At 49.1% G+C, this 18927-nt stretch overlaps 1 protein-coding gene across 3 annotated transcripts in view; it reads left to right on the top strand.

The window, feature by feature from the left end:
- The first annotated feature begins 378 nt into the window (after positions 1 to 378).
- FNBP1L (formin binding protein 1 like) overlaps positions 379 to 18927 on the top strand; it is a 114831-nt gene continuing 96282 nt past the window's right edge. For all 3 annotated transcript variants that reach the window (XM_029062740.2, XM_029062739.2, XM_029062741.2), the window contains exon 1: positions 379 to 553. In XM_029062740.2, coding sequence (XP_028918573.1) covers positions 530 to 553 — 24 coding nt within the window. In that variant the 5' untranslated portion in view covers positions 379 to 529. The remainder of the gene's footprint in view (positions 554 to 18927) is intronic.

Raw genomic sequence — 18927 nt, 5'->3', positions numbered from 1 at the left:
TGCCCCGCCCCTTCCCCTTCTGGCCCCGCCCACTTCCACCCCCCGGCCCCTCCCCTTCCCCCCGCCCCTTTCCCCATCTCCCCAACCGGCCCCGCCCACCTCCTGCCCCGCCCCTTCTCCCTCCTGGCCCCTCCCCTTTCTCCTTGGCCCCGCCCCTTCTCCCTGACCCCGCCCCCGGTCCTTCTCCCTCCCGGCCCCTCCCCTTCCCCTTGTCTCCGCCCCCTTCCTCCATCCGGCCCCGCCCCCTTTCTCCTTAGCCCCGCCCCTTCTCCCTCCTCCCTCCCTCCCGGCCCCGCCCCTTTCTCCCTGTCCCCGCCCCTTTCCCCTTAGCCCCGCCCCTCCTCCCCACCTGCCCCCTCCCCCTCCCGGGCCCGCCCCCTGCCCGCGCCTCCTTTTCCCTCTGTCCTCCCGTGGGTCGCTCGGTCTGCGTGCGTCCTTCCTTCCTCGCTTGTCCCGTCCCGTCCCGTCCCGTCCCTTCAGGACCAGCCCGAGCAGCAGCAGCAGCAGCAGCCGCCGGCGCGGTCCCGCCATGAGTTGGGGCACGGAGCTGTGGGTGAGCCGGCGGGGGCGGGGTGGGGGAAACGGACGACGACGACACCCTTCTTTCGGCGGGAGCGAAAAGCCCCCGCCCCGCTCCTCTTTGTGTCCCAAAGCCCCCCTCCCCCGCCGGGGCAGGCCCGGAGGGCTCCCGGAGGTGGTGTCCGGAGCCCCGGACACTCCAGGGAGGGGGAAGGGGCGGCTCCCATTGTCCCCCAAGGGCGACGTTTGGGGGGTTTCCAGGCTCCCCGCCCCAGGAATCGGGGGGCTCCTCCTCCTCCTCTTGCTCTCTTTTTTCCCCCCCTTATTCCTCCCTCCGCGCCCGAGCTCCAGGTGGGGCCGGGCGGCGCCTTCCCTGTGTGTGTGCGTGCGGGTGTGAGCGGGTGTGTGCGGGTCTTTGTGAGCCTGGGGGGGGGGGGGGGTAACGTGTCTGGGGCAGCGGGTGCGTGTGCAAGCGTGGGTTGGGGACCGGGTGGCCGTGCTGGCGTGTCTCTGCCAGTCTGTGTGTGTGTGTGTGTCTGGGTGCAGGCGTGTGCGCGGGCGAGTCCCGTGCGAGTGGGTGTCTGCGCGCACGAGCGTGTGGGTGTGTGTCTGTGCGCACGGGCGTGTGTCTGTGAGCGTGTGTGTGTGTGTGCGTGCGCGCGAGAGAGAGAGCGCGTGTGCCCGTGTGTGTGTGTGTGTGTGCGCGAGAGAGAGAGCGTGTGCCCGTGAGTGTGTATGCGCGAGCGTGTGTCTGTGAGTGGGTGTGTGTGTCTGTGCGAGTGTGTGTGTGTGTGCGCGCGCGGGAGAGAGCGTGTGCGAGTGTGTGTGTGTGTGTGCGCGCGAGCGTGCGTGTGTGTGCGCGCGTGTCTGTGAGTGTGTGTGTGTGTGTTTGTGTGCGCGCGAGCGTGTGCCTGTGCGCGTGCGCGCGTGCGGCTTTGTTCGACTGAGGCTGGGGCTGGGGTCGGTCAGGCCGGCGGCCAGCGCCCCTCCCTCCTTCCCTTTCTCCCTCCTTCCCCCCTTCCCTGCTTCCCTGCCTTCTTCCCTCCTTCCCTTTCTCCTTCCTTCCTTCCTTCCTTCCCTCCTTCCCTGCCTTCCTCCTTCCCTCCTTCCTTTTCTCCTTCCTTTCCCTCCTTTCCTTCCTTTCCTTCCCTGCTTCCCTGCCTTCCTCCTTCCCTTTCTCCTTCCTTCCCTCCTTCCCTGCCTTCCTCCCTTCCCTTTCTCCTTCCTTCCTTCCCTTTCTCCTTCCTTCCTTCCTTCCCTTTCTCCTTCCTTCCTTCCCTTTCTCCTTCCTTCCCTTTCTCCTTCCTTCCTTCCCTTTCTCCTTCCTTCCCTCCTTCCCTGCCTCCCTCCTTCCCTCCTTCCCTGCCTCCCTCCTTCCCTCCTTCCCTCCCTCCCTCCTTCCCTCCTTCCCTTTCTCCTTCCTTCCCTGCCTCCCTCCTTCCCTCCTTCCCTTTCTCCTTCCTTTCCTTCCCTGCTTCCCTGCCTTCCTCCTTCCCTTTCTCCTTCCTTCCCCCCTTCCCTGCCTCCCTCCCTCCTTCCTTCCCTTTCTCCTTCTTTCCTTCCTTCCCTTTCTCCTTCTTTCCTTCCTTCCCTTTCTCCTTCTTTCCTTCCTTCCCTTTCTCCTTCTTTCCTTCCTTCCCTTTCTCCTTCCTTCCCTCCTTCCCTTTCTCCTTCCTTCCCTCCTTCCCTGCCTCCTTCCTTCCCTCCTTCCCTTTCTCCTTCCTTCCCTCCTTCCCTGCCTCCCTCCTTCCCTCCTTCCCTCCCTCCCTCCTTCCCTTTCTCCTTCCTCCCCCCCTTCCCTGCCTCCCTCCTTCCCTCCTTCCCTTTCTCCTTCCTTTCCTTCCCTGCTTCCCTGCCTTCCTCCTTCCCTTTCTCCTTCCTTCCCCCCTTCCCTGCCTCCCTCCCTCCTTCCTTCCCTTTCTCCTTCCTTCCTTCCTTCCCTTTCTCCTTCCTTCCCTCCTTCCCTGCCTCCCTCCTTCCCTTTCTCCTTCCTTCCTTCCTTCCCTCGTCCCCCCACCTCTCTGCCCACCGGAAGACCCCTCACCTTCCCCCTGGACACATTTAACCCCGATAAGGATGGACCCTCCTATTTCTTCAAGCCCTTACTCTGTGCTAGGCGCTCCACCCAACGCTGGGCTGGAGACAAGCAGATCGGGGTGGACGCGGGTCCTCTCCCACCTGGGGCTCGCACTCTTAATCATAATGTTGGGATTTGTTAAGCACTCACTAATAATAATGTTGGGATTTGTTAAGCGTTTACTATGTGCCGAGCACTGTTCTAAACGCTGGGGGAGACACAGGGGAATCAGGCTGTCCCACGTGGGGCTCACAGTCTTCATCCCCATTTTACAGAGGAGATCACTGAGGCACAGAGGAAGTGAAGTGACTTGCCCACAGTCACACAGCTGATTAAGCAGCGTGAGAAGCAGCGTGACTCGATGGAAAGAGCCCGGGCTTAGGAGGCAGAGGGCGTGGGTTCGAATGCCACTTAGCTGGGTGACCTTGGGCAAGTCATTTCACTTCTCTGGGCCTCAGTTCCCTCATCTGTAAAATGGGGATGAAGACTGTGAGCCTCCCGTGGGACAACCGGATGACCCTGTATCTACCCCAGCGCTCAGAACAGTGCTCAGCACATAGTAAGCGCTTCACAAATACCAACATTAAGCCCCATTTTCTGGATGAGGGAACTGAGGCCCGGAGAAGAAGAAGAAGAATGATGATGGTATTTAAGGGTTTACTACGTGCCAAGCACTGATCTGAGCGCTGGGGGAGGTACAAGGCCATCAGGTTGTCCCACGCGGGGCTCCCAGCCTTCATCCCCATTTTGCAGATGAGGGAACTGAGGCACTGAGAAGTGAAGTGACTTGCCCAAGGTTCACACAGCAGACGAGCGAGCAGACTGTGAGGCCGTTGTGGGCGGGGATTGTCTCTCCTGCTTGTCCGACGTGAGGGGGGATCGTCTCTCTTGGTGGCCGAATTGTACTTTCCAAGCGCTCAGTACAGTGCTGTGCATGCAGTAAGCGCTCAATAAATACGATTACGAATGGGCGGAGCGGGATTAGAACCAGCGATCTTGTGACGCCTAGGCTCTAACCACTAAACCGTGCTTTTACCCCTGCCCTTTGTCCACCCTCCCCAGGTGACGCAGGAGGGAGGGAACACGGGGCTGGGGGATACAGGCGGGAGAAGGAGGTTTCCTCTCATTCAGTAGAGAAGCAGCGTGGCTCAGTGGAAAGAGCACGGGCTTTGGAGTCAGAGGTCATGGGTTCGAATCCCGGCTCGGCCGCTTGTCAGCTGGGTGACTTTGGGCAAGTCACTTCACTTCTCGGTGCCTCAGTCCCCTCATCTGTAAAATGAGGATGAAGACTGTGAGCCCCACGTGGGGCAACCTGATTCCCCTGTGTCTACCCCAGCGCTTAGAACAGTGCTCGGCACATAGTAAGCGCTTAACAAATACCAACATTATTAACATTATTATTGAGCGCTTACTATGTGCAGAGCACTCTCCCACCGGCCCCAGATAAAAGCCAGGAGTTCCAGGAGAAGCAGTATTGCCTAGTGGCTAGAGTCGGGGCCCCAGAGTCAGGACCGGGGTTCTAATCCCGGCTCCGCCGCTTCGTCTACCCTGTGATCTTGGGTGAGTCACTTCCCTTCTCCGGGCCTCTGGTATTTCTCACCTGGAAAATGGGGATTAAGATTTTGTGAGCCCAGTGTTGGGCCAGGGATTGTGCCCAAACCTGATTAGCTTGGATCTACCCCAGTGCTTAGTCCAATACTTGGCACAGAGTAAGCGTTTAACAGATACCATTTAAGAAAAAAAAGAAATCGCAACCACCTCCTTTCCCTGCTTTCCAAACGAACCTTCTTATTGGATCCCGTGTTTCTCTTTGATTGAAATGGGGACTTCCAGGAGAGGTGTGTGTTTCGAATTGCTCCCTAGATGCTTCAGGAAGGTAGTGAAGGCGAGGTTGAAGTCGTACTACCGAACCGGAGAATATTTTGATTGTGGTGCGTTTGAATTAAACCAGGTAGGTTAGGTCCACTAGTAATGTTTCACTCATTTTTGGCGTTAAATCAAAAGGGCCCTAAAGTGAGAACAATGTTGTTTTGAGTATTGGTAGCATTGAGGCTCTGGGTGTAATTCTACTTGCTCTTTCAAAATCTCTGATAACTGATTTTACCTAAGCATTCATTTTTTTGGGGGGTGAGGAGAAGAAAGAGCCCCAAATATGTAGGTGGGTGGAATATATGTATTTGTTTCTTATTCCTCCAAACAATTTTTTTTCCCTCCAAGTTTCTCAAATTGTACTCCTGGCAATTTCTCTGGGATTCTCTGCACTGCTGTCCTTCTATATTGGTTAAAAAATATGATATATAATAATGGTATTTAAGCGCTTACTATGTGTCAAGTACTGTTCTAGGCGCTGGGGTTCATACAAGGTAATCAGGCTGTCCCAGGTGGGGCTCACCATCTTCATCCCCATTTTAGAGATGAGGGAACCGAGGCACAGAGAAGTGAAGTGACTTGCCCGATGTCACACAGCTGATAAGCGGCAGAGCTGGGATTAGAACCCATGTCCTCTGACTCCCAAGCCCGGGCTTTTTCCACTAAGCCGTGCTGCTTCTCCATTTTGAGCCCCAGTGGAAGCAAACCCAGTGTTTTGACATATGAAGTGAAATAAAGATAAATTCTTTTTAATTGCCAGAAAATTCATTTTCCGAGCTGGAAGATGGCATTTCGGTGAGTGCATTTATTTGAAATGCGATTGGCAGGATCCTGGCTGATCCGCAGTTATTGTCACGTAATATACACTGCAGAGGGAATAACTTTTGGATTGTTCATTATTATTAAAAAATCCCAGTGCGTGGAAAGAGCACGGGCCGGGGATTCAGAGGATCTGGGTTCTAATCCCGGTTCTGCCACGTGTTTACCTTGTGACCTTGGGCAAGATTATGAACTTCTCTGTAGCTGTACCTCTTCTCTGTACTTCTCTGTTGCCTCAATTATAAAATGGGGATTCAGTACCTGTCCTTTTTACTCGGATGGTGAGCCCCGTGTGGGTCGGGGGCGGATTAACGTGTCATCTACCCCAGCACTTAAAACAGTGCACGACTCAGAGTAAGTACTTAAGAAATGCTGTGGTCATCCTTGCAGGTTGCTGAATTTTTGAATTTTTTAAAAAATTCCAGGCTCTTGTACGCAAAGCACTGTACGTAAGGATTCTTGGGAGATTGCAGTAGAATTAATAGACATCCCCTACCCTCAAAGAGCCTAGATTTTAGCTGAGGGAGAAGACACGAAAATCAGTCGCGGGTAAAGGAAGTAACATTTGAGGAAATCGGTGCTTAACACAGAAGTACTCAAGTAGTAGTTGGTGGGGGGGAATGCAGCCAGAGAGAGAGATTCCTTCTCCCTCTAGGATATAACTTAGTTCCTTGCCAAAGGAGTTGCAGTTCTAAAAAAAGAATTAAAATCCAGCCAGTTCTGTCACAACCAGGTGTTTTGGCTGGAATGTAATTAGGAAATTAGAGAATCCGTGTGGCCTGGTGGAAAGAACACGGGCCCGGGAGCCAGAGGACCCACCTACTAATCCCGGCTCTGCTGCTCGCCTGCTGTGTGACCTTGGGCAAGTCTCTTAACTTTTCTGTGCCTCGGTTACCTCCTCTGTAAAGTGGGGGTTAAAGCCGTGAACCCCGTGTGGGACAGGGACCGTGTCCAGCCTGATTAGCTTATATCGACCCCAGCACTTCGTACCCTGCCTGGCTTAACAAATACCATTAAAAGAAAAAAAAAAATTGGGCAATAGCATGAATTTGTTTGCACGTAGAATGCCAGAGTGTAGGGAGGAGCCTCTGGTCACATGTGTTTGTGCCCTAGGGTTGGACCTGAGGCCAACGGCGGCAGTTTTGGAAGAATGCCACCCCCAACTTTAAGGGCTGTGTTGGAAGCTCGACATTGAAATCTGATTTGTGCGGAGTGTACGGTGTTCTTTGTTTTGTCTTTTCCCCCCCCGCAAAGACCGTTGAGTCTGGTAGAAAGAGTGTTGGACGGGTAATCACCATGTCTGGGTTCTTAGACTGCTACCGATTCCGCATCCTCATTAAGAAAGGGACTTTTTGAATGTTTCAAAATGGTTCGTTTCCCCTTGTGTTAGTTCTCATTGTCACTCTCCTTTTGAGAAACCATTGTGAACTGCTGTATTAACTTTCTCAGAAGAAGCACACAAAAATCAAGGAGCTATTGAATTATTTCTTAGGTGCAATAATGCAAGCATGGGAATGTATATCGGTGTGTGTGTATTCATTCAATAGTAATTATTGAGGGCTTACTATATGCCCAGCACTGTACTAAGCGCTTGGAATGGACCATTTGGCGGCAGTCCCTGCCCAATGATGGGCTCACAGTCTAAATCGGAGACAGACAGCAAAGCAAAACAGAACAAAACAAAAACAAGACGACATCATCAAGATAAATAGAATCAAGGAGATATACACCTTATTAACCAAATAATAGAGAGACTATTATTACCAAATAATAATAGAGACAGTCCCTGCCCAATGATGGGCTCACAGTCTAAATCGGAGACAGACAGCAAAGCAAAACAGAACAAAACAAAAACAAGACGACATCATCAAGATAAATAGAATCAAGGAGATATACACCTTATTAACCAAATAAATAGGGTAATAAATAATATATACAAATGAGCACAGTGCTGAGGGGAAGGGCAGAGGGTGGGGGTGGGGGTGGGTATAAAAGCAGCGTGGCTTAGTGGAAAGAGCCCGGGCTTGGGAGTCAGAGGTCGTGGGTTCTAATCCCCACCCTGCCACTTATCAGATGTGTGACTTGGGGCAAATCACTAAAATTCTCTGGACCTTAGTTCCCTCATCTGTAAAATGGGGATGAAGACTGTGAGCCCCCACGTGGGACAGCCTGATTACCTTGTATCTACCCCAGCTCTTAGAACAGTGCTGGGCACATAGTAAGTGCTTAACAAATGACATTTTATACATATATATATATAAATCTATATGTTGACTCCCTCTCTTCCCACAAATTACCTCATTTTCTTCATCCTGGTGACCCATCTCCCTTGCTTACCTTCCCTTTTGCTCCAGAAAAGAATCACAGCATAAGCCTAGGCTGTCAAGCCTACGGAAGAGCTTCAGTTTTTGAGCCAAGGTACCATGAATGGGAAACTGACGTTACTCTAAATGTCCCCAAGCCGAGAAAAGACATATTAGGGGCATTCTTCTGCCTCGGCCCTGGTGAGACTAGACCACTTAGGATACTCTTTATCGTTGGTGTGGATACTGCAGCTTGATTTATCCCTTCCTATGGCAGGGCAAGGAACTGATCCGGGTTCTCAAAGTAGCTGAGGCTGTCTGCAAACAGTTGAGTTTTAGGGTGTATTTTGTATTTGGTATTTAAAGTCCTTCCGATGAACCAAGCACTGAACTAAGCACTGGGGCTTAAATGCAAGATAATCAGGTTGGACACAGTCCCTGACCCCCATGGGGCTCATGGTCTCAGTCCCCGTTTTGCAGCTGAGGTAACAGAGGCTCAGAGAAGTGAAAGGAATTGCTGCCTAAAGTCACTTGGCGGACAGGTGCCAGAGCTGGGATTAGAACCCAGGACCTTCTGACTCCCAGGCTCGTGCTCTAGCTATTGGGCAACACTGTTTTACATTTAAAAAGTGGCATGATCAGGGAAGTATCGCTCTCCGGGCTTGGCCACAGTCTGACCTCTACCAGGCACGGTCTACCAGACCGTCCACAATTTTGCCCATATATCTAGGGAGCCCCATGTGGGACAGGGACTGTGTCCAACCTGATTTGCTTGTACCCACCTCAGCGCTTAAGTACAGTGACTGGCACATAGTAAATACAGAATAAATGCCACTATTTTTATTATTAGACATCCACTTAGTATTTGTAAAGCACTGTACCGAGCTCTGGAGAAGCATCATGGTCTAATGGATAGATCACAGGCCTGGGAGTCAGAAGGACCTGGGTTCTAATGCCGGCTGTGCCACTTGTCTGCTGTGTGTCCTTGGGCAAGTCACTTCACTTCCCTGAGCCTCAGTTCCCTCATCTGTAACATGGGAATGAAGACTGTGAGCCCTGTGTGGGACAGGAACTGTGTCCAACCCGATGATCTTGTATCTGCCCCAGTGGTTAGAACGGTGCCTCTCAAATAGTAAGTGTTTAACAAATACCCCCGTCCCCCTCCCACACTCCAAAAAAGCTCCCGAAAAGAATATAGAAGTGAGAATTAGACAGGGTCCTTGGCCTCAAAGGGCTCGCAATCTTATTTCCATAATAAACGCTCAAATGCAGTAATTATTATGTGTTGAACACGGGGGTGGAAGCGAGATAATTAGATCAGATCCAGTCTCTTTCCCAAATGGGACTCAATCAAGGAGGAGGGAGCCGCAGGGATCATTAGGGATGAGGAAGCTGGGCACCAGAGAGGTTAAGGGTCTTGCCCGAGGCCACACAGCAGGCCTGTGGCGGACAACCCCAGTCTTTTAACTCATTCATTCATTGAGTCGTATTTATCGAGTGCTTACTGTGTGCAGAGCTCTGTTCGAAGCATTGGGAATGTACAATTCAGCAACAGAGACAATCCCTGCCTAACAACAGGCTCAAAGGGGGCTCACAGTCTAAAATCCTAGCCCTGCATGCTTTTTCCATTAGGGTTCCCCCTCTAGGGTCCCTTGAATGTAGTATTAGGCTTGCCTTTTGAAAGCGTAAGTGAATGTAACATCAAATTTTCTTGCCTAATAGAATTATTAATGAGACTCGTAAAGTTTAACACTGGGTTGATATTGACTGTAGTAAATTTTCGCCTTGCTATTGGGCTCTTCACAGTGGTTTAGCGGCTGGAGCTGGACCTTAGAAAGTAGGTAAAAGTGTGAGGTCCTTGAAGATTGTGGCTTTCTACAGGGCAGTAGAGCTAAGACTGGGAATGTTTTTGGGCTCTGGCTTTGAGTTTCTTGGTCCTGTACCATGAGGGTGGTAAGACATTTCTTTCAATCACTGATATTTATTGTTATATTGGGAAGTAGGGGGGTCAAATGGATAGAGCACGGGCCTGGGACTCAAAAGGACCTAGGATCCAATCCTGATTCTGCCACTTGTCTGCCGTGTGACCTTGGCCAAGTCACTTACTTCTTTGGGCCTCAGTTCCCTCATCTGTCAAGTGGAGATGAAGACGGGGACCGGCTCCAACCCGATTTACTTTTATCCATCTACCCCAGCACTTAGTACAGTGCCTGGCACGTAGAAAGCGCTTAACAGATACCACGATTATTTTTGTACTCTCCTGAGCTCTTAGTCCAGTGCTCTGCACACAGTGAGCGCTCAGTATTGATCGAGCCCTGGACTAAGCTCTCGGGAGAATCCAATACAGAAGAGTTAGCAGTGCCTCGCCCACAGTGATCTCAGAGTCTAGAGGAGGGAGAGAACCTTCCTCTCTTAAACCTTTGGCCCACGGAAGACAAGGGTCAGAGCAGGTTTATCTCCATATCTTCCAGGATAAAGTCCACACCTGATTCTTTCTCAAAGGTCCTCCCACAAATGGATGCGGTCTCACTCTGGTGATGACGACGCAGCGTCGTCTTTAGAGAAGCAGCGAGGCTTAGTGGAAAGAGCCCGGGCTTGGGAGTCAGAGATCGTGGGTTCGAATCCCGGCTCCCTCACTTGTCAGCTGTGTGACTTTGGGCAAGGCACTTCACTTCTCTCGGCCTCATAACCTCATCTGTAAAATGGCAATAAAGACCGTGAGCCCCACGTGGGTCAACCTGATGACCTTGTATCTACCCCAGCGCTTGGCACATAGTAAATGCTTAACAAATACCCTTATTATTATTATTATCATCTTTAAGAGAGAAAAGGTCATGTTCGAAGGGAGCTGGCATAGCGGTGTTGCCCTTTGGCCTGCCAGTGACGAGGCCACATCCGCGAGTGTGAGAGTCATCGAGAGACTCTCTCGCCAACTCGCCCACTTTCAAAACTGGTATTTGTCTAGCGTTTATTCTGTGCCAGGCACTCGTACCAAACACTGGAGTTATCTAGCGTATTAGTCATTCATTCAGTCGTATTTATTAAGCGCTTACCGCGTTCAGAGCGCTGTTCTAAGCGCTTGGGTTGCACACTGTCCCTGCCCTCCGGGGGACTTTTGGGTCTATCTTGGCACTGAGCACAGTGCTCAGGGCAGACTAAGGACTTCATAAATCCCATTATTATTAGGATCATTGTTATTATTGTTACCATGGGGAGGAAGACATAGTAGTGCATCATTTCTGACCTCCTGCCAGTTGGTTGAGCATTTCTGTCGAGGGGCAAGGACCCGGGCGGATCTTCTGGGAGCTTAAGAAACTCTTCTGAAGCAAAGAGAAGCAGGAAGGCCTAGTGGATAAAGCACTGACCTGGGAGTCAGAAGGTCCTGGGTTCTAATCCCGGCTCTGCCACTTGTCTGCTGTGTGACCGTAGGCCAGTCACTTCTCTTCTCTGTACCTCAGTCACCTCATCTGTAAAATGGGGGTTGAGACTGTGAGCCCCACGTGGGACAGGGACTGTGTCCAACCCGATTTGCCGGTATCCACCCCAGCGCTTAGTATAGTGCCTGGCATACAGTAGGCGCCTAACAAATGCCAAAGTTGTTATAATTACTGTTAAAGCCCCTAGAGGCCGTTGGAGCGGTCAGAAGGAGTGCCACAACTTTTCCCAGACAAAAGTGGGGAAAGCAAGGCTCCGGCCGGTACGGACACCCGGCATGTGAGCTGTCGCATCTTTCCGACTTATTACGAAAGACACCTAAGGGCCATTAAGGAGTTTAAGGAAGAAATCTTCCCAGCCTTTGAATACAGTGCTTCCTCCCCCCAGTCACTGAAAGCAAAAACGATCCTTCCTCCAGCGTCGTGTCTAAGAAAAAGCCTTGCCTCTTGGACCAGTTTCCACGGTTTGAAGATTCGTAACAATAAAGGAGAACACATTTGTATGGCTTAAAGCCTAGCAGTGTCCTGCTGAAAAGGGACTTGCGTTGCCAGGATTAGAGGCAGGGCAGCACCTTAGAGATTTCATTCTCGCCATAAGACAACGTAAAGGATGGTATCATTTTGTGCCAAGCCCGAGTGGTCTTGATGAGAGGCGACAGCAGTGCCCAGTGATTTATTGCAGCTCAGTTCTTAAATCCATTTGGCAAATTAGTGCTTGGTCCCATTCTTCCCTTATTTTAGCCTCCGTCTCTCAGTTAATGTTTGGCCCTTCTTATTTTTACACTCGGTAGACCTCACCAAAATAAAGCACTGGGATTATCTGGCATAGTGGGTAGACCACGGGCTTGGGAGTCAGAAGGTCATGGGTTCTAATCCTGCCTCTGCCACTGGTTTGCTGTGGGACCTTGGGCAAGTCTTTTCACTTCTCTGGCCCTCACTTTCTCATCTGTAAAATGAGGATTGGAACTGCGAGCCCCACGTTGGACAGGGACCAGGTCCAACCCAATTTGCTTGTCTCCACCCCAGCTCTTAGTACGGTGCCTGGCGCGTAGTAAGCGCTTAAATACCACCATTATTGTTATCATTTTTATTCTGACATTGAAAAGAGGTCGACAAACCCTTGGTTCCTGGAGACTAGAGGTTCAAGCAAAAGCCAGTGTGTTCATTGACTTAAAGGAAGTGGAACAGTACGTTCTGTTACATAAGGTTACAATACAGTGTTATAAACATCATTGCTTGATGATCTCAATAAAGGATGGAGGCGTATCATAATATTTCTAAAGAACCAACCTGTACTTTGGAAAACAAAAATTTCCATATTTTGAAGTTGTGATTTGATAAAGACTTTTTTATGTATATTAACATATGGAGATTGCCGTTAGGCAATGCAAGGTTGCTCTTCTTAAAACTCACCTCCTCCAAGAGGCCTTCCCAGACTTAGCTCCCCTTCTCCCTCTACTCCCTCTACCGCCCCCCTTCACCTCTCTGCAGCTTAACCCTTTTTTCCCCCCATTTCCCTCTGCTCCTCCCCCTCCCCCTCCCCATCCCCTCAGCACTGTACTCGTCCTCTCAACTGTATATATTTTCATTACCCTATTTATTTTGTTAATGAAATGTCCATCGCTCGATTCTATTTAGTTGCCATTGTTTTTACGAGATGTTCTTCCCCTCGACTCTATTTATTGCCATCGTTCTTGTCTGTCCGTCTCCCCCGATTAGACTGTAAGCCCGTCAAACGGCAGGGACCGTCTCTATCTGTTGCCGACTTGTTCATTCCAAGCGCTTAGTACAGTGCTCTGCACATAGTAAGCACTCAATAAAGACTATTGAATGAATGAATAGTGGGCTGTGTAACAAAGCGTCGAGAAACAGCGTGGCTCAGTGGAAAGAGCACGGGCTTTGGAGTCAGAGGTCATGAGTTCGAATTCCAGCTCTACCACTTGCCAGCTGTGTGACTGTGGGCAAGTCACTTAGCTTCTCTGTGCCTCAGTTACCTCATCTGTAAAATGGGGATTAAGACTGTGAGCCCCACATGGGACATCCTGATTCCCCTGTGTCTACCCTAGTGCTTAGAACAGTGCTCGGCACATAGTAAGCACTTAACAAATACCAACATTATTAACTGCTTGCTGTGCGTCCTTGGGCAAGTTACCTATCTTCTCTGGGCCTCAGTCTCCCTCAACTGTAAAATGAGGATACCCGTTCTCTCTCCTACTTGGACCGTGAGCTCTGAATGGGACAGGGACTGTGTCCTACCGGATTAGCTTGTACCTGCCCTGGCTCTTATAACAGTGTTTGACCCATAGCTCTGAGTGGTTTGTTATAATAATAATAATAATAATAATGTTGGTATTTGTTAAGCGCTTACTATGTGCCGAGCACTGTTCTAAGCGCTGGGGTAGACATAGGGGAATCAGGTTGTCCCACGTGGGGCTCACAGTCTTAATCCCCATTTTACAGATGAGGGAACTGAGGCCCAGAGAAGTTAAGTGACTTGCCCACAGTCACACAGCTGACAAGTGGCAGAGCTGGGATTCGAACTCATGAGCCCTGACTCCAAAGCCCGTGCTCTTTCCACTGAGCCACGCTGCTTCTCCAGCGTGTTATACAGGACATTCCTGTTGGGAACAGGACTTGAGCTACAGGATTTGGTTGCAGACGTCTTGTTGCGTACCTATTCATCGATAGAGCACGGCCTGGGAGTCAGAAGGTCCTGGGTTCTAATTCCAACTTTGCCCCTTGTCTGCTGTGTGACCTCGGGCAAGGCACTTCACTTCTCTGGGCCTCAGTTACCTCATCGGTAAAATGAGGATCGAGACTGTGAGCCCCTCGTGGGGCAGGGACTCTGTCCAACCCGATTTGCTTGTGTCCACTCCAGTGCTCAGTACAGGGCCTGGCACATAGCACTTAACAAACACCCATAATTATTATTATTATGAATTATTATTATTATAGCTTCTAAGCTTGGGCGAGAGGATTGCGGTCTGATGATTAAAAAAAGGTTTTGCAAAGCATGCCCTGTGTCTTATGCCGTCGAGTCGTTTCCGACCCGTAGGGACACCACGGACACATCTCTCCCAGAACGCCCTGCCCTCCCTCGGCAATCGTTTTCGTAGTGGATCCATTGAATTTTCTTGGTAAAAATTCACAAGTGGCTTACCGTTGCCTCCTTCCACGCAGTAAACTCAAGTCTCCGCCTTCGACTCTCTCCCATGCCGCTGCTGCCCAGTTCGGGTGAGTTTTGACTTGTAGCAGATGGTCTGCCACTGGCTAGCCACTGGCCGAGCTAGGAATGGAACGGACAGGCCTCTGCTTGACTCTCCCGCCCGTAGCCGAGACTGGTAGAGGACTGGAAACTCTCCAGCTGCGACTCTGAGAGTATTGTGTACTGGTCTGCAAGTGCCTCAGTGTATCTGTGGGGAAGCAGCGTGGCTCAGTGGAAAGAGCACGGGCTTGGGAGTCAGAGGTCATGGGTTCAAATCCCCGCTCTGCCACTTGTCAGCTGTGTGACTGGTCAAGTCACTTAACTTCTCTGTGCCTCAGTTACCTCATCTGTAAAATGGGGATTAAGACTGTGAGCCTCACGTGAGACAACCTGATTAACCTGTATCTACCCCAGGGCTTAAAATGGTGCTCTGCACGTAGTAAACGCTTAACAAATACCAACATTGCATCTGTGTACTGGTCTACAAGTGCCTCAATTTTCGATCCTCGATCCATGCAGAGAGCTAGATCGGGTGGAGGAAGTAGACTCTATAAAAAGTAAATTTTTATTGCATGAACCACGTTTAGAGCTATAAAAAGCCTGAATGTGCCAGTGTAGGTTTTCCTGGTCTGGGTAGCCTATCGTTTTCCTAGTCTCGAGGAAGCGAACCCTGGGTTCTGCAGAGTTGACCACCAGCTTATTTTTGAATTGGCAAGGTAGTCATCCAGGTTGTTTAGCTGAGGTCTTTTAAATTAATTTCAGGTGCCTATGATTTTTTTTTTTTTTAATTCACGTCGCCTTGTCAGGAATCACGATGGTAAATTGGAATTTTGGCTGACTTTTTCTTTGCGGTGTCATTTTGCTCTTCATTGTAACTACACGGGTATTTGATGCCCCAGCCAAGATTCCAGGCTCACACTGGAGGGTGGTGGAGCCAGAAAGGCTCTTCTCTCCATGCGATGCCGAGAACAGGAGCGTCTGTCTGACTTCTCCTCGGTCTGACTGGCTTTGATTATTGCTTGAGATTGTGGATCGGAGGACTGTGTAAATGGCAGTGAAGTCTCCCTGGTGTGGCAAAACATAATGTTTCGGGAGCAGACTAGCGAGAGTCTATTGAGATCACAAAGCAGCCTGAAAGAAATCGTATCAAAATAAGCTCTTCATCAGGTTTCCTAAGGGTAGATGATACATTCTTAACTATGAATGGAAAAAAGACTGTGGCAACTGATCAAGTGCTTAGTACAGTGCTTTGCATACAGTAAGTTCTCAATAAATATAATTGAATGAATGAATTTTGCCATTTTCTTTTTCCTTTATGGTATTTATTAAGCACTTACTATGTGCCAGGCACGGTAGTGTGGCTTAGTGGAAAGAACACAGGCTTGGGAGTCAGAGTCGTGGGTTCCAATCTGGCCCTGCCACTTGCCAGCTGTGTGACTTTGGGCAAGTCACATAACTTCTCTGTGCCACATTTACCTCATCTGTCAAATGGGGATTGACCGTGAGCCCCACATGGGACAACCTAATGACCTTGTATCTACCCCAGTGCTTGGAACAGTGCTTGGCACGTAGTAAGCGCTTAACAAATACCATTATTATTATTACTAAGCACTGGCATAGAAATAAGCTAATCAGGTTGAACACAGACCCTGTCCCACATGGGGTTCGCAGTCTTAATCTCCCTTTTACTATGAGGTAACTGAGGCACAGAGAAGTGATTTACCCAAGATCTTAGATCAGTCAAATGGTGGAGTCAGGATTACAACCCAGGACCTTCTGGCTCCCAGACCTGTGCTCTTCGTTTAAGTGTAAAAAAAACCACCAGCCTGCTTGATTGTTAAAATCCTTCTCCTTTCAGGAAGTAATAAAGTGAGTAAAAATCACCTTTGCTACTTGTGTGGAAAGCAATAAATGGTTAGTCTAGGCATGTGAGCATGGGTACTGTAAGCATACTACATTATGACTATTATTAACTTTTTATTTTTCTGAATGCAGATAAAAAATGCGTTGTGATTCAGTTGTACTTTGCTGAGTGCGGAGTTCAGTGCATTGCACCTTGTGGGAGATGAGTCAATGCATGGTATTTACTGAGCACTTAATGTGTTTAGAGCCCTGTACTAAGTGCTTGGGAGAGTGCAATCCAAGAGAGTTGGTAGACAATTCCCTGCCCACAAGAACATTACCAGCAATACCTTTTCTGCTACTCGATGGCTCCTGGAAGATTCTACTAGTAAAAATTCCAAGGAGAAAAAAGTGTTAAATTGTAAAATCTGAGACAGTGTAATTGAGTCATGTCATCTCTGTCATGCATTAGAAATGAAGAAAGGGAAAAAACCCTAAAAATTCTACCCTCTTCCTGAAAATTTGGTCTTGCCTTTATTAGGAAGGTATTGTAGTCACATTTGATAGTCAATTTGATAGTTGATTTATCGAGTGTGGCTTTCAGCAGATTTTTACTACTAAGTTTTTGGAAATTTGCTTTGTTGATAGGAAAATTTAAGTGGGCAGGGTACATGACGACCATCTGTTTGCTTAGTTAGTGTTCTGTACTCATAAGCGCTCAATCCCATTGATTCAAAGGAATCGCTCAGGAAATAGCCTCATTCCGATGGGCTTGGCCCAGTTGCTCCTCGTGAGGTTGTGTATTGAAATTTTAAAGCTGCCTTGATTGAAAGTTTATGAATTTAGCCCCTGTGATCTGTCAGGGACTTCAGTTGGGTATAAGCAAGAAGAGAAGGTTGTGTATGTAACATTTAGGAATAATGAAAACCTTCTGCTTTTTCCTGAAAAACGTGACCTTCTTGACACTGAATTTCTTTGCAGAAGCCTTGTAATTGCCATACATAAGTTTGGCTGGTCCTTGAATTCACGATGCTCTTCCAAGAAGTGTAACAACAATACTGTAATTCCTTTTAAATGATGTAAGCTTTCAAATGCCGAAGGGATACTTGTTAGCTATTTGAGTCCTGGTTGGAATGTTATTTTTGATCTGGTTTTTCAAAGAGCTTTTGCTTTATTGTGTTCCAGTCCCTCTTTAGTAACCTGACCACTTTACCTGATTTTGCACTAGCTGTTCCTTGCCTAGTGTGTCTTTGTCATTTACGGAGCATTTGGCTGCATTTAGGAGCTGATTATTCAGTTTGTGGTCCATTTTTCTACCCAGGCCTTTTTCTTTTCCTCCTCCCCCCTGCCATCTGCCCTACTGTACTTCCCTAGGACCTTTGGACAGGAAGTGAAATGTAAATGAGTCTAATGTACTACTCAGCAATTCTAGCCAAGGCTCTGCTGGACCAAGGGGAGCAAAAGAGCTCAGAATAGTGCTTGGCTCATAGTAAGTGCTTAACCAATCCCATTATTATTATTACTACAACTATTACAAGAGGGTCTGGGGGTTACCAAACCCCTAAGAGAAACAGCGTGGCTCAGTGGAAAGAGCCTGGGCTTGGGAGTCAGAAGTCATGGGTTCTAATCCTGGCTCTGCCGCTTGTCAGCTGTGTGACTTTGGGCAAGTCATTTAACTTTTCTGTGCCTCAGTTACCTCATATGTAAAATGGCGATTAAAACTGTGAGCCCCATGTGGGACAACCTGGTCACCTTGTATGCCCCCAGTGCTTAGAACAGTGCTTTGCACATTGTAAGTGCTTAACAAATACCACCATTATTATTACCTGGTTTTTCATGTTCAAGGCCACCTTCATCCTCCATTATTATGAATGATTCAGGATTGGCTGTATTAGCACGGCCCCTCCTCCTCAGCTATCTCAGTGCTTGCCATTGGGCACAGGGGGATGGGCCAGCAGTGTGGTTTAGTGGCTAGAGCCCAGGCTTGGATGTCAGAAGGTCCTGGGTTCTAAATCCAGCTCTGCCAATTGTCTGCCGAGTGACCTTGGGCAACTCATTTCATTTCTCTAGCCCTCACTTCCCTCATCCGTAAAGCGGGGATTCAGCCTTTGAGCCTAATGTGGGACACGGACTGTGTCCAATTTGATTAGCTTGCATCTACTGCAGCGCGTAGTACAGTGCCTGGCACATAGCACTTAACAAATATTATAAAAAAAGAAAGAGGGCCATGTTAATGCAGCCATTGCAAATACTGCCAAAAAAAAAAGAACTGAGGCACATAATAATAATTATGGTATTTGTTAAGCTCTTTCTATGTGCCAGACACTGTACTGAGCACTAGGGTGAATACAGCAAATTGAGTTGGACACAGTCTCTGTCCCATGTGGGGCTCAGAGTCTCAATCCCCATTTTACAGATGAGGTAACCGAGGCCCAGAGAAGTGAATAATAATAATTCTGGTATTTAAGCGCTTACTATGTGCTGAGCACTGTTCTAAGCGCTGGGGTAGATATAGGGTAATCAGATTGTCCCACGTGGAGCTCACATTTTTTAATCCCCATTTTTACAGATGAGGTAACTGAGTCCCAGAGAGGTTAAGTGACTTGCCCAAGGTCACCTGGCAGACGTGGTGGAGCCGGCATTAGACACGTATCCCGGTGCTTCATGCTTTTCTCCTCTCTAGGCGTGGTGTCTGGGCAGTACTATCCTAATTGACAAGAAGTTAGAAAAGGTGTTTTATTAGGTTTTTTTCAGGGGCAGAGAGTACAAGCAGTTCTCTTCAGTGACACTCATACTCATAAATACCATCGCATCATCAGCTGTCATCTTCAAATCAAAGTACCACTCTACTTCTCTCCT

The sequence above is a fragment of the Ornithorhynchus anatinus genome, chromosome 4 (genome assembly GCF_004115215.2).
Source record: "Ornithorhynchus anatinus isolate Pmale09 chromosome 4, mOrnAna1.pri.v4, whole genome shotgun sequence".
Classification (NCBI taxonomy): Eukaryota; Metazoa; Chordata; class Mammalia; order Monotremata; family Ornithorhynchidae; genus Ornithorhynchus; species Ornithorhynchus anatinus.
The sequence above is the reverse complement of the archived record's forward strand: the minus strand, read 5'-3'. Positions and strand labels throughout refer to the sequence as shown.